At 36.7% G+C, this 13,532-nt stretch overlaps 1 protein-coding gene across 12 annotated transcripts in view; it reads left to right on the forward strand.

The window, feature by feature from the left end:
- The window catches only part of LOC5570466 (gamma-aminobutyric acid receptor subunit beta), a 233,463-nt gene that overhangs the window by 101,989 nt on the left and 117,942 nt on the right, over window positions 1-13,532 (forward strand). For all 12 annotated transcript variants that reach the window (XR_002499536.1, XM_021840621.1, XM_021840618.1 and 9 more), the window contains exon 3: window positions 12,038-12,135. Coding sequence is in view for 11 of the 12 variants with exons in the window: in XM_021840621.1 (XP_021696313.1) it covers window positions 12,038-12,135 (98 nt within the window). In the remaining variant the exon portion in view is untranslated. The remainder of the gene's footprint in view (window positions 1-12,037; window positions 12,136-13,532) is intronic.

A 13,532-nucleotide genomic window follows, 5' to 3' on the forward strand; every position in this document is an offset into this window, starting at 1 on the left:
TCTATGTATAATTTATAACTTGCAAAACTATTGCCAGTGGAACCGGCACTGCACGGTAAGGATGTGTGATATTTCGAATGATTTAGTGTATAAGTGAAAATTCTGATTTCGCACAACAGGACCTAAGAGGCTTATGGGGTATATCAATAGTTACCACTGGAGCTTCTAAAGCGTTCACAAGAGGGGACTCCAAGGAATTTTCCAAGATTCCATTATTTTCCAAGATTTTTATTAGGTTTCAGACAGGCTTTGGAAAATGTAACGATCATTGACACACGAGCCATAATTTCAGCTTTTTTATCCGCCTATATTCATACGACACGCATGACATTTATCGTTCGGAGAAGTGATAACGAACCATGAACGAAAACAAGACAGACACACACCACCCACTGTTTGGCGCCGATCACTGTGTGTCAATACTTGTAACATTCGCTGACCCACTCTCATTCTGATCAAGAAACAGAGGCGAATATTTTTTTATTTTTTGTGCTATTTTTACAACCAATGTGTGTTCAATGGACCAATAGATTATAATTAGGTTGTTAGAAGCTGCAATACCAGAAAATATGAGATTTATCACCAATTTTATGCAAAACATAAATCACCCTCAGTCTCTGAGAGTTGCTGCTCTTGAACGCTCTCGTGCCATGTACCAAACGAGAGAGTGAATGTTTACATTCATAGGGTTCTCCGAATGTGATGTGCCGTAAAACGGGGTAACTTTGATAGTTTTTTCGAAGAAAACTTGAATATTTATGCATGCTGTTTCAAAGAATTTTAATTTATATTTTTAAAACAAGTACTGGCATCCTAGCTATCGATTGCAGTTGATAGATTGCCAAAAAAAATGATTTAGATTGGATATATAATTTTTCATATAATCGAAAGTCGGTTCTCCGTTTTGGGGTAACTTTGATAATGGTGCATAAATCGTACAAAATTGAATGAATCACGTAACATTTGTAGGGCATTGCATACCTCTAGGCGTTTAACGTTATATGGAAATTTCTGACTTAGATTACAAAAATGGTCCTAGTTTGTGAAAATGCTTTTCGCTAAGAGATTTGAAACCGTATTCAAGTTCTATGATAACTAGGCTGTCGAGAATAAGTGACGAACTCATTATGCCTTTATCAAATAATGATCGTAGAACAGATTGTTTGTGAGCGTTTCAAAAATGCTAAAATCTTATAAATTTTTCATATTTGCATAGAAATGCTCAAATGTCCTTGTTTCCAATAAAAATAGTTATGCCATGAAGTGTCATACTAATACTCTTTACTTTTGCATTCGTTTTGCTTAACTGATTAACAGAAACTTTGTTATTTCGTTTAGTATGTTGTGGGTCTCGCACTATCAAAGTTATCCGCATTATCAAAGTTACCCCGTTTTACGGTGCCACGAACTGTTATGGTTCGCGAATTGTAACACTCTCCGAATATGGTTCGATCGGCTTATCCTGATCGAAATCCAAACACTGGTTTCAGAAGAGAGTTTTTCAGAAGTTACAAAAAGATTATTGAAAAATGTGCTTTTGAAAGGGCTTTTCATGTTTCCCACAAGTCCATGAAGCGATCACAGTGACTCCAAAAGTGTTTTCCGGAATTACCATGGTTCTTAAGGTGTTTTTAAATGTTGTTAAGAGAACTCCAGATATTTCCAGCGTTCAAAGATGAGTTTGAAAATTTTCCCATTCTAAATATTTATATTTCGTTTCGTCATATTATTCAGTTTCGAATCGACATGGAAAAAACTGCATATCGCATACTCTTTCTGCACGGATGTTCTGAGAGGGAGGTTCTCAGTTTCAGTGTTTTTCGGCCGATTCTCGGTCCGACACAGAAACTTTCGCTAACTAATCTAAGTTCCTTGGAAAATTTATGATTGTATAGCCTCGGGGTCGTTTTCCTATTCCTTCTCTTGCTGCCCATTTGCAGGCGTTCTGCAGGTTCCGTTTGTTTCCATTGAAATGAGCCTGAAATTCCAACTTTCGTTTCACTTCTAGGCTACTATAAGCATTAAATGAGATAATTTCGTCAGAAAGCTGTAGCACTACGTCACATCCACCGGTGGACCGTGACACAACGGACGGTTTACCGTGTGTTTCCTCCACTCCTGATGCATCCCGAAGAGTACTTATTAGGGTGAATCATAAGTCATATCTTTCTTATCATCCTTAGGATAAAAACAGTGTTCTGTAAAATATCTTTTTCGGTGCTGATTCAAGAGTGACCGTAAGACGATGTAGGATTATAAGGAAGTTACCATAACGAAATTTGATAAAGGTTTAAAACATAACTGAAAAAGCTGAAAAAAAATCACGAAACACATTTTTATAGCAGGATGATATGGGAGATTGGTTTTGAACGATTTTTTTTTTTTAATTTTGAACCGCTCTAGTGCTCATATGTTCCGTGCACTTTATCGACTCCTGTGAAGTCGGTGTGTGTATTCATTTGCACACAAGCAAAGGGCCGAGCAGATAGACAGCTCAAATGAAAGCGGAAAGTACATTCATGGCATCTGGCAGCCGTCCGCCTCATAATTTTTTGCAGCTTCCTGCTCCTTTGGTAGCAGCAGCAGCATGATAAATTCCGGCCTAGCCTGCTGGCAGCCAGAGTTCTTCTATCTGCTACTGCTACTGCTGCTCTGACTACTCGCTGGATGTGTATGACAAGTATTTATAGATTAAATAGATTAAATTGTGGCCCCTGGAGATCAACTGAGCAAACTCTCCAGGTTTTTTGGACGTAAAACGGGTGTGAGCCAAAAGTCGGATTGAAAATCAGGTTGATTAAGGTTCGGCAAATTATTGCAAATTTAAATAACTATGTTAATGGTGCCATAGGTTACGTCAGAGTTTTACGGAAATGAATATCACTCAGACAGACATAATTGCATTTATGTTACTTAATTTAACTCTACGTGTTAAAAGCTAAGAAAGATATATACAATTTTCAACCAAATCGTTACTGCTGAACGGAATGGGTACAGCTAATTGCGTTTTCAAATGAGTGTTTGCCTACTTATAGCTGTGAACATATTATTTTGCTGTCAAAACCAGTAACTCTAGTTCCAGACATGACAATGTTGTGTTTGTGGGCCTCGCAATATATTCTTCCAACGTCTTCATTTTACGATTATTTTACTTGCGTACATCATGATACTTCAATGATCAAGTATGGTGGCAACAATGCTGAAGAAGGTTAATTCTTGGTTAAAGTCTTCAGCTATACAGTTAACTTACAGTGTACAGACAGATTTTGAAAGAGAAGCACAAAGCGCAGGCGGTCATGTTGCTGGAACCATGTACTGATAGTGGAACGTTATAGACGATACCGGGAACAACAGACCCACTTCTTTCTTGAGAAAAATAAGCATCGGAATAGACAATTATTAAAAGGTGGCAGTAGCACTTCGATGAACAGATGGATGGCATCGATAGCGCAGTCAATTAAGAATAACACAATGGAGGAAATCTTCTTCTTTCTGGCGTTACGTCCCAGCTGGGACAAAGCCTGCTTCTCAGATTAGTGCTCTTATGAGCACTTCCACAGTTATTAACTGAGAGCTTTCTTTGCCGATTGACCATTTTTGCATGTGTATATCGTGTGGCAGGTACGAAGATACTCTATGCCCTGGGAATCGAGAAAATTTCCTTTACGAAAAGATCTTCGACCAGTGGGATTCGAACCCACGACCCTCAGCATGGTCATGCTGAATAGCTGCGCGTTTACCGCTACGGCTATCTGGGCCCTGGAGGAAATGTCGACTTCAGTTTAACAGACAGTTGAAACAGTTAACTTTGTAACATTGAAATGGTGTCATTCAAATTTGTTGAAAATAAGCTTATAATTTTGGTTCCCATACAATATGTATGGAATGAAAAAAAGGCTGAAAAAAACTTTAAACTCGTTTTTCTCAAAATATTTTTTTACTTACACCCCTTTGCTTCTAACCCCCTCAATATTTATGATATAACGTTCTAAAAATTGATCTAAGTGAATTCATAAACAGTTCAAATTTAAATGCTCATTCACTGATATGAAAGGAAGAAGAGCCATTTAGTTTTTGAACAGTTTATCACGATATTGTACTATTTCTCAAGCATGAATCCAAACTCAAAAGAAATCTAAACTTTTTGGATATCGTTATGCTCGCCAGGGTGGTGTTGTTGCTGTTATTATTGTTAGACGAATAAAAGGTAGCCCAACTTCTTATTCCACAGTAATTACATTCTCCTCTTTTATTTTACTCCAGGCTTGTTAATATTCAATGGTTCCTGAGGAAGTGCATACTTATAAAATCTCTACGAATATGGTAATATTTTGTCGTATTGAAAACCACTGAGGGTCGACAGGATTTCCAAGGTATCACCATATTATTCTTACAGGACTCTTGAAGGTTTCGTACATCGTACATTACCAGTAGGAATCCAACAGGATTCACACAGAATTTTCAAAGATTGTTCACCGGATTCCTATAGAATCTCCATTGGAATTTCCCCAGGATACTAATAAAAAAAACACACGGGATTCTCATAGGATTCTCACAATTCTCGCAGTACTCCAAGTATCTACACTGGACTACCAAGATCCACAGTGAAGTCTTAAGACCCATAAAATAATCCCAAGATTTACACTGCTATCAAAGGGTTCATATTGAAATACCAGAATACCGAATACTGAAATCTCAAGATTAACACTTGAATCCTTCTTCTTCTTCTTTCTGGCGTTACGTCCCAACTGGGACAAAGCCTGCTTCTCAGCTTAGTGTTCTTATGAGCACTTCCACAGTTATTAACTGAGAGCTTTCTATGCCAATTGACCATTTTTGCATGTGTATATCGTGTGGCAGGTACGAAGATACTCTATGCCCTGGGAAGTCGAGAAAATTTCCAACCCGAAAAGATCCTCGACCGGTGGGATTCGAACCCACGACCCTCAGCTTGGTCTTGCTGAATAGCTGCGCGTTTACCGCTACGGCTAACTGGGCCCCTAAGATTTACATTGTCATCAAAGGATCCACACTGAAATGCCAGAATCCAGGCTGGAATCCCAGGATCCAAGCTGTAATCCTAAGAGTTCCACTGGAATCCCAATAATCCTACTGGAATCTAAGGACCCACACTGAAATACCAAGATCCACACTATCACCATACGATCCACATCACAGTACCACGATCCACTCTGAAATCCTACGATCTACACAACAAACCCCGGATTCACAATGTAATGAAGAGATCTACACTGAAATACCAGAAACCACACTGGTCGAATGCCTTTGGAACATCTAGTCAAACCAAATTTTGTCGACTGGACATTTGGTTAAAAAATCATTTCGTAATGGTTTATTAGGAAATAATTTTGTTCAACAGATTTAGAATTAAACTGTTTTCTTTTTACACAGTGCATTAAAATTCGATCTTTAGAAATCACTAAATGATATAACATACGCTAGGTTAGAATGCATGCTACTGTCTATATAGGATTAATTATTTTTGTCAATCATTTTATTCTTTTGCCGTTTTTGGATTTAAAGACGGGACGTTTTATTTTACCAAATTTTGTAGAGCCCTAAAGAAAATGGTGTCGAATGCTATAGAAATAGTTTTCCTAGTCAACTAGAACAATCAGCTGGTATACATTTTCTTTAAACTAGAGTACTTCAAGAATTACTTAAAGAATTTTCTATCTGTGTATTCCTCTAAGGACCCCTTTAGTTAATTCTCCAGGAATCGCATTGGAAATTCGATTCTTTCAGAGTATTATCATTCTTGGAAAAAAATGCCTTTTAAATACTTTCGTCGCTTAGCTAGTAAAGTTTCAAGCTCTACATAATTTATTTTTTATTTTTTTTAATGACAACGTTATTTACACAAAACTGCTGATCTTTATTCAATGACAGCTTTCAGTGTGATTGCTTGTAATATTTTTGAGTTTCAGGTCTTAACGCCCGGTCTTTGAGCTTGAGAATTTCAAATGTGGGAACCAGACATGAAATAGTTGGGCATAGAACTATTTGATCATTCTGTATTGTCATTATTTTACTCATGGTGATTCAGTTTATTGTGACCTATTACATTCCTTTAGGCTTCGATGACGGTGTCCATTGCATCGAGTGATAATAAGTTTATAAATAAATCAATCAAAATCATCAGTAACAGAAGTTGTCTTCTTTCTTATAAGATCGACTCATCGCGATTCATTCGTATGGAAGAATAAGTTTGAATGAGAAAAATGTCAGCAAGAAACGTCAAAAACTCAAGAAGTCAATTGATATTGTGGGAGCGTCTTATTAACTGGATTCCCGAAATATCGCTTGTTGCTAAATGAACGCTTGAAATTCATTCAAAATGTTTCAGTAGTACAACAAAGCTGACTTGTTCTAGCAGTGCCATATACGCACTCCCCGTTTTCAATCACTAAATTACTGAAGTAGTGACCAATTGTAAATCTGTTCAAAAATTCTTTACTAAATGTCCTTTCAACTAAATGCCACTCACTTTTCAAATCAAATAAATACTTTTCGACCAAATGTTCATTCGAACAAATATACTTTCGACCAAACGTCATTTGACCAAACGTCATTCGACCAAATGTCATAGATTCTGTAGTTACATCTACCATATATACTTTCCCCTTTTTCAACGATCAATCACTGTATATTAACGTCAAAATGTCACTCTGACAATTGCTGAAACATCCCTATTTGATTGAATGTCTTTTCGAACAAATGTCAAATGCTTCTTGTTGAAATAGATTCTTTTCGACGAAATGCCCTTTCGACCACACGTCATTCGAGCAAACGTGATGAAAATGATACGAATTTCCAAAGTGGAATTTTGTGTATACCTGCCTAGGTTTCAGTCGTTTTTCAAGAAGTTTCAAAGGGTTGGTCAAAGAGAAAAGTAGGTAACCGAGATATTTTTCGATTCATTTAAAACACGGTAAGTTTCGGTTGGTTAGTTTCTTCGGCAAAGCTGTTCATTTTCGGAAGTTACACAAGCTTACAGAACACAACAAACAATGACAGTTCACAGATTTTTAAATAAAGGGAAAAATCTCTCGGTTACTTACTTTTCTCTTTGACAATGACTCTGAAACTCCTCGAAAAATTTTTAAAATTAAATAAGCTCAGTTTACACAAAACATCAGGTTATTTGTAGTTTGTCATCCAAATTTCAGCCAATTCGGCCTACCAGAAGCTGAGATACAGATCCCCAAACTTGGGCATTTGGTTATTAACTTTTGCCACCGACTGTGCATATAATCAAAGGATCAACACTGAAATAACAGGATTCACACTTAAATGCTACGAACGGTGTCCGGCCGTTTGGCCGAATGCCATTTGGCCGAAAGGGCCGTTTGGCCGAATGCCATTTGACAGAATTACGAACAAAATAATAATCTTTTTTTTTCAACGCTGATGTGTACGATTTACAAGTTTGGCCCAATAACTGATCTGCTAGTTATTTTGTTGATCTTTATGATGTGGTGGGACGTCATTTTTGTCACTATATTCATGCTATGCTATGAATAGTGATTGATCCTTCGGTAGTGTCGCTTGCCCCTGCGGGGCTGGGCAGAAGTAGCAGGATCAATCATGTTACGCATCTTTGTATGGGCAAGCTTAGTCTTGAAGAGACGAGCATCGCTGATTTTAGTGTTTTATTTCTATTGTACAAGTTCTCTTTCAGAAGTGATCAAGTAAATCCAAAATCAATACATATTATTATTTTGATTACCAAAAAAGCTCTAAATTGTCGAATTGAGCTAATCCTTATATACACCCTTTCCTACTAACACAATATCCCTATCCCGTGATGTCTATGAAGATAGTTTGGGTTCCCTGTATCTTCTTAAGTAGACGTTGAACTAACATTCCTTCCCTTCCCCTAGAGTTTGTGAGGATGTGGCCAGGTGTACAATGTGATGCTTCTATTATGTAGAAAAACACGTTTATTCCAAACGTTTTTTGTTTGTGACACTTCATATGGATTTCTCAAAACCAAAAGAGATGAGCATTGTACAGCCACCCACGATTTGTACAGTCGTTAATGCTATGCTATGACATGTTATGCTATATTCATGCTATGCTAAATATATGCTGTGCTCCAACCCTAGCAGCACAGATGTTATAATTGAGGCAGAATAACTCTTATATGACCAAATCTGGTCATATAAGAGCTATTATGCTTCAATTATAACATATGAGTTACTAGGGAAGGGAATAATAAAAACTATCCTTTCATTCAGGACGAAGTTGTGAACCTGCTTCAAGACTCTGAGCTCATGGTTGGTTCATCTTTGGGCTACCAACGGTGTGCTAGTGTTTGAAATGTTTTTGATAATTTCATAAGAAATTTTTCCTTCTTGTACATAGGCTATTCTTTTAACTTGTACTGATTTCATCACTATTGGCAATAATTTAACTTATATTTTAATTATGAATTTTACCTTCTTTAAATCATCGGAAGTTCTTTATAGTTATACTGATATAACAATTATTTGCATTACACTAACAAGCCAAACTTGTGGTTGCTGGAAATTAATTAATTTACTTAGTTCTTGATATCAGAATGATTGAAGCAAATCGAAACTGCAGAAAGACAAATAAGTCGTAAACCGTTTTAGTAACTGTCAGAAGCTGACTACAAACGCAAATCCTCTGATGGCCTGGCAGCTATTACCGCCACCAGAGAAGTGAATAATTGCTTACATTTAGGATGTTCTCCTTTCAGCATTGACTAGTCCTATAGAGCTGTATATCAATGATGATTTATCCTTCTTTAATAATAAACTGTTTAAACTGTTTGTAATTCAGCTTTGAAATTTATTACAGATGCATGCTAACTGTAGATAACTATTGTTTTCAATTCGGCCAAACGGCATTCGGCCAAATGATCCTTTCGGCCAAATGACCCGGAACCGCTACGAACTCCAAAGATCCACAAGATCTAGGTTCCACATTGGAATTCCAGGATTGTTACTTAAATATTGCGATCCACACTACAATCTCAAGGTCCACACTGAAATACTACGATCCACAATACAATCCCAAAATCCACACTGCAAACAAAGGATCTACTATAGAAATATATTGAAAAAAAGCATCCACACTGGATTCCCAGAATCGAGGTATCCCAGGATCCATTCTGAGACTTCTGAATTCACCCTGGAATCCCGGAATCTACACTGGCTTCCAGGATCCAATCTACAATCTTTCAGGAATCCATTTACAATCAAATCAATTTTGTCAAAAAAATAATAACTTATTTATAAAAATGACTGATCTCGAAGTATATCACTGGGCGTTAATGGATTAAATTTTGATTGTAAAATAATGGTAAAAAACTCGTACATTCCAACCAACAATTTAAAAATAATTCCAATACAATAGTATAATACAATAATACAGTACAATAGGTTTTCTAGTGCATTCAAAAACATCCTGGAGTAAACACTTCCAATCTACTAGTTTAATCAGCAATCGTTTGACGGTTTTCCTATATGGTTGAAATCCTTATAAGTAAGTTATAAGTCTTCATGGACTCCATGGAATATAGGCTAAAGTATCTAAAGGCATGAGCAGTCAGAGAACCCTAAGCCCAATCCTTACCATGTCCTTCCTTTAAAATTGTGGCCACTAACCTCGAGTTGCCACGAGTATCCTGGCTCCATCCCATACTAATTTTGGTACTGAAAAAGGCAATACATTGTAAATAACACAAACATGAATTTCGGCTCCGTAAAGCGTCAAATGCGATTGAACCTCAAATAAACGAACTAGTTAAAAAAAAAATCATGAGCAGTCGTATATTGATGGTTGTTTATAATGTCATACACTCTTCATGTAACTAAACAGGAGTGTTTCATTGATTAATACGGATATTTTTAGTCTTGCAAGGACTTCATCGAATATATGCCTCCATTTACTACAGGCCTTGGGATTTACTATCGAAAGCCGTTGTTTAAAGATTGATTTCATTCATGATACAGGCATTAGCTCTACATATTACTGAACGAAGAGCACCCGTTGAACTCAAACATCCATCCAGTTTATCAATATGAGTCAACTGGATGTAAACTACTTATTAAGTTGTAAGTTATTATGCTGGTAGATCTTGTAGATTACCATACCCTTCCGGAAGTTCTTGGATGATTTAGAACTTATAGTGTATTTCATTGCAAATTAGTTCTAGAAATATTTCTGAGTGTGTACTAATTTCTAAATTCTTCAATATGTAACAAATTATGCTCGTAATTTCAACGCACTCTATTTCGATTCAACTAATTAATTCAGCATACTTCTTTGAATTACTAAAGAGCAAGTAATCCATCAATATTAGTTACAATGTAACTTATTAGATATGTAAGGACCATAGATTCTAAGGAGTTCTTGAAAATCTCAGAGCATCTCTTAAGTAAGACTCTTCAATACATCAACAAGAGCGACATATTGTTCTGAACTTCTTTGCATATGCAAAGATTACCAGAGCTTTACATGATTAGATTAAGTTTATTAACATGCATTTTTGTCCTACAGGCAAGTGATTTCAGTTCGCTCGTAAGACGTGTACTGTAGACCTGTAAAACGCTACGGCAAATTAAAGTGATTTATGTTTAGCAAAATGTTGATACAGTACTAACCCATTTTTTCAGCCCCTTTTCCCGCAGAACTGTTTGTTGGCATCGCTTTATAATAGAGTTTTCTTCAAATCTTTTTTGATTCTTTTTAAGTTACTATGAATATGGATAACAAAGGAATGAAAAAGCATTGATAAATTGCTTATACTTTGAGGGGGAGGTACAACAAACGTTTTGGGAAAATTGCTGATAAAATCGGATTTAATGTTTACCTAATGTTACCAATCTACGATAATAGTTACGGATCGAAGTAGCCTTTAAAATACACGCCATTTTCTCAATTGTTTTCGGACCGAATCCCATCCACGAGATAGTCATATATGAAGTTGAAGTATCTTCGGAAATTAATGCAATATTAGAAATGATACTAAAAAATTAAAACAAAGATCAATGCTCCAATATGATAGTAACTATATAGAAATGCATCTATTTCGCTTGAGAACGAACTCATGGAAACGCATGGTTGCTCATTATTGTTCTCCATATACAGTGTTGGCACTGTTCAAGTGTCATCAATGTCACGTGTCTTTGAAATATAAAAATAATTTTAAATGCTATTTAACATTCTTATACAAGTGACAAATAACCTCATACCAAGAAAATCATAATAGAACATTTTCAAAACATACTTAAAACATTCAGGAAACACAATACAATACACTAATAAAAATATAAAAAGCACAATTTTGTTGCATTTTTAAGAAAAAAAATTGGCACCAAACATAGGAATCTAGGACGGAACTTGAGCATAAAATTCAATGTTTTATTTAACATGGAAAATTACCCGAAAAATCTTATAATTTGATCGGTTAAACTGTGTCTCCTCATCTGTTGACTGTCAAATAATGACAATGTTTACGCAACAGCCTCATAAGCACGTGCCTACCGTTTTCCAATTGCGCTCAAACAACGATCTCTGCCGCATAACAATTCAAATTAAATTCAGTACCCTTAGAATCCATCCAATTACCATCCCAATGGGACCTAACGCCCTGCCAAACCAACAAAGAAAAAAAGCTTATCGCCGCAATTTTTCCAGCAACTGTAACAACTTTCACAAGTTCACCGAAATGAAATAAGCACTCGCCCTAATGTGTCTATGGCAGCAACGCTTCCTTCGAAGACCATTATATTTTGACCATCAAGATATCCTAGCGCCCCAACCGGCAACAAAAACGAAAAGAGAAAAAAAATTGGGCAAAACCTCTCCTTCCTGGGATCTGGCTGGCCATTCCCTGTCCGGTATGTGGGGGTGGTCGAAAACAATGATGCAAAAAATGATAAAATTTTAAACGAGCAATTTCCTGCTCCTAGCTTTCAGCTTCATCAACGACTAACGGTTGTTTTCATGTTTCCTATCTTTTCTGTCTCTTTCTCTCCCACAGGACCGGTGGCGGCAGTATGCTAGGGGATGTAAATATTTCGGCCATTCTAGATTCGTTTAGCGTTGGCTATGACAAAAGAGTAAGACCAAACTATGGAGGTAGGTATCGGATTTCGTAACATAGTTTGCCCACCAAAAAAGCAAACCAAGAAAAAAAATCTCTGTCCTGTCTCTCTCTCTCTCTCTCTCTCATACAAACTCGCGCTCCGAACCGAAAAAATAAAACGACGCGAAAGGAAAACAAATCATTCGACAAAGAAAATGCAAACGTGAAATAGAAGAAGATAAAAATGGGAAAAATCACATAACTAAAGAAGATGACGATGACCAGCAGAAAAATATGAATGAAGCTTTTAGGAAGATCGAAGTTTTAGTGTGCCGCATATTGTGCCCCCTCTCGCGTGTGCCATAACGACTTCCACTCGATTCGGTGGCGATTTCCGGTAGGATAGGTTTTAGGATCAGGCTAGGCAAGAAACCGAACCATGCAACGAAAACCGATACTTTCATCTAGAGAGGAAAAAAGGATTACGCGGTGTGTCTGACACCGTTGGTAACGAGAAAATGTCCACCCAATCGGTACTCATTATTCGAAAAATATAGTATTCAAGCAGCTTCTCCTTGAATATGTGATTATGTCAACAGGGCAAACGGAAATTAAAGGACTTGCACTATTTTGATGGAATATTAGTTTGGTTTGAAATATCGTAATGATTAGGATTGCATTTAGCATTCAAAATATATAATCTCCTAGCATATTTTCCATGAAATTGGATGAGAGAATCAGAAGTTAGTGTTTTGTACATTTAGCGAAATCCAACTGGCAATCTTAAGGAAATTTTCATTCATATAATCCAATAATAAAACAAGGCATTTTGATGTATTCTAAATAAAACTTTATGAAAGTAGAGGTAAACGTTGGAATAATTACATATTCACAAGGAAGATGCTTGAATATCATTTAATGCATTTAATGCTGAATGCGAACCTTATGGTTACTTGGTTGAATTACAAATTGATAATGATGCACTGTTAAGAAATATTATTGAGCATGTGAATATTCCTTCAAAATAGCCATCGAAACCACGATATCTTCCGTTCCATATGTTGTTTTTTTTTCATATTCACGGAGTAGATGCTACAAATTACGGGTACCGATTTGGTGGAAAAAAAATTGTTTGGTCATAACGATTCCAGGCACACCGCCATTACAGTAGAATGTAACAAATTAAATTTTCTCCGAATGTCGCAATATTTGCAAGGTACAAATTGAGTTCGCGAGTGTTTGCCCAAACAACACACTCATCGGGGATAACAGACAAAAAAAACTAGGGGTGGAGATGAAAAACAAACAAACTACTGCTGCTGCTGCTACTACTTCTGTTGCTGTCGTCGCCAACTTTCCGTGAACTACCCACGTCAATAAAAATTTACGACTACATAGGGTTTTAATTTTCTCGACCACGGGCGCCACCTCTAGCCACCGCGGCCGTAGC

The sequence above is a fragment of the Aedes aegypti genome, chromosome 2, assembly GCF_002204515.2.
Source record: "Aedes aegypti strain LVP_AGWG chromosome 2, AaegL5.0 Primary Assembly, whole genome shotgun sequence".
Lineage (NCBI taxonomy): Eukaryota > Metazoa > Arthropoda > Insecta > Diptera > Culicidae > Aedes > Aedes aegypti.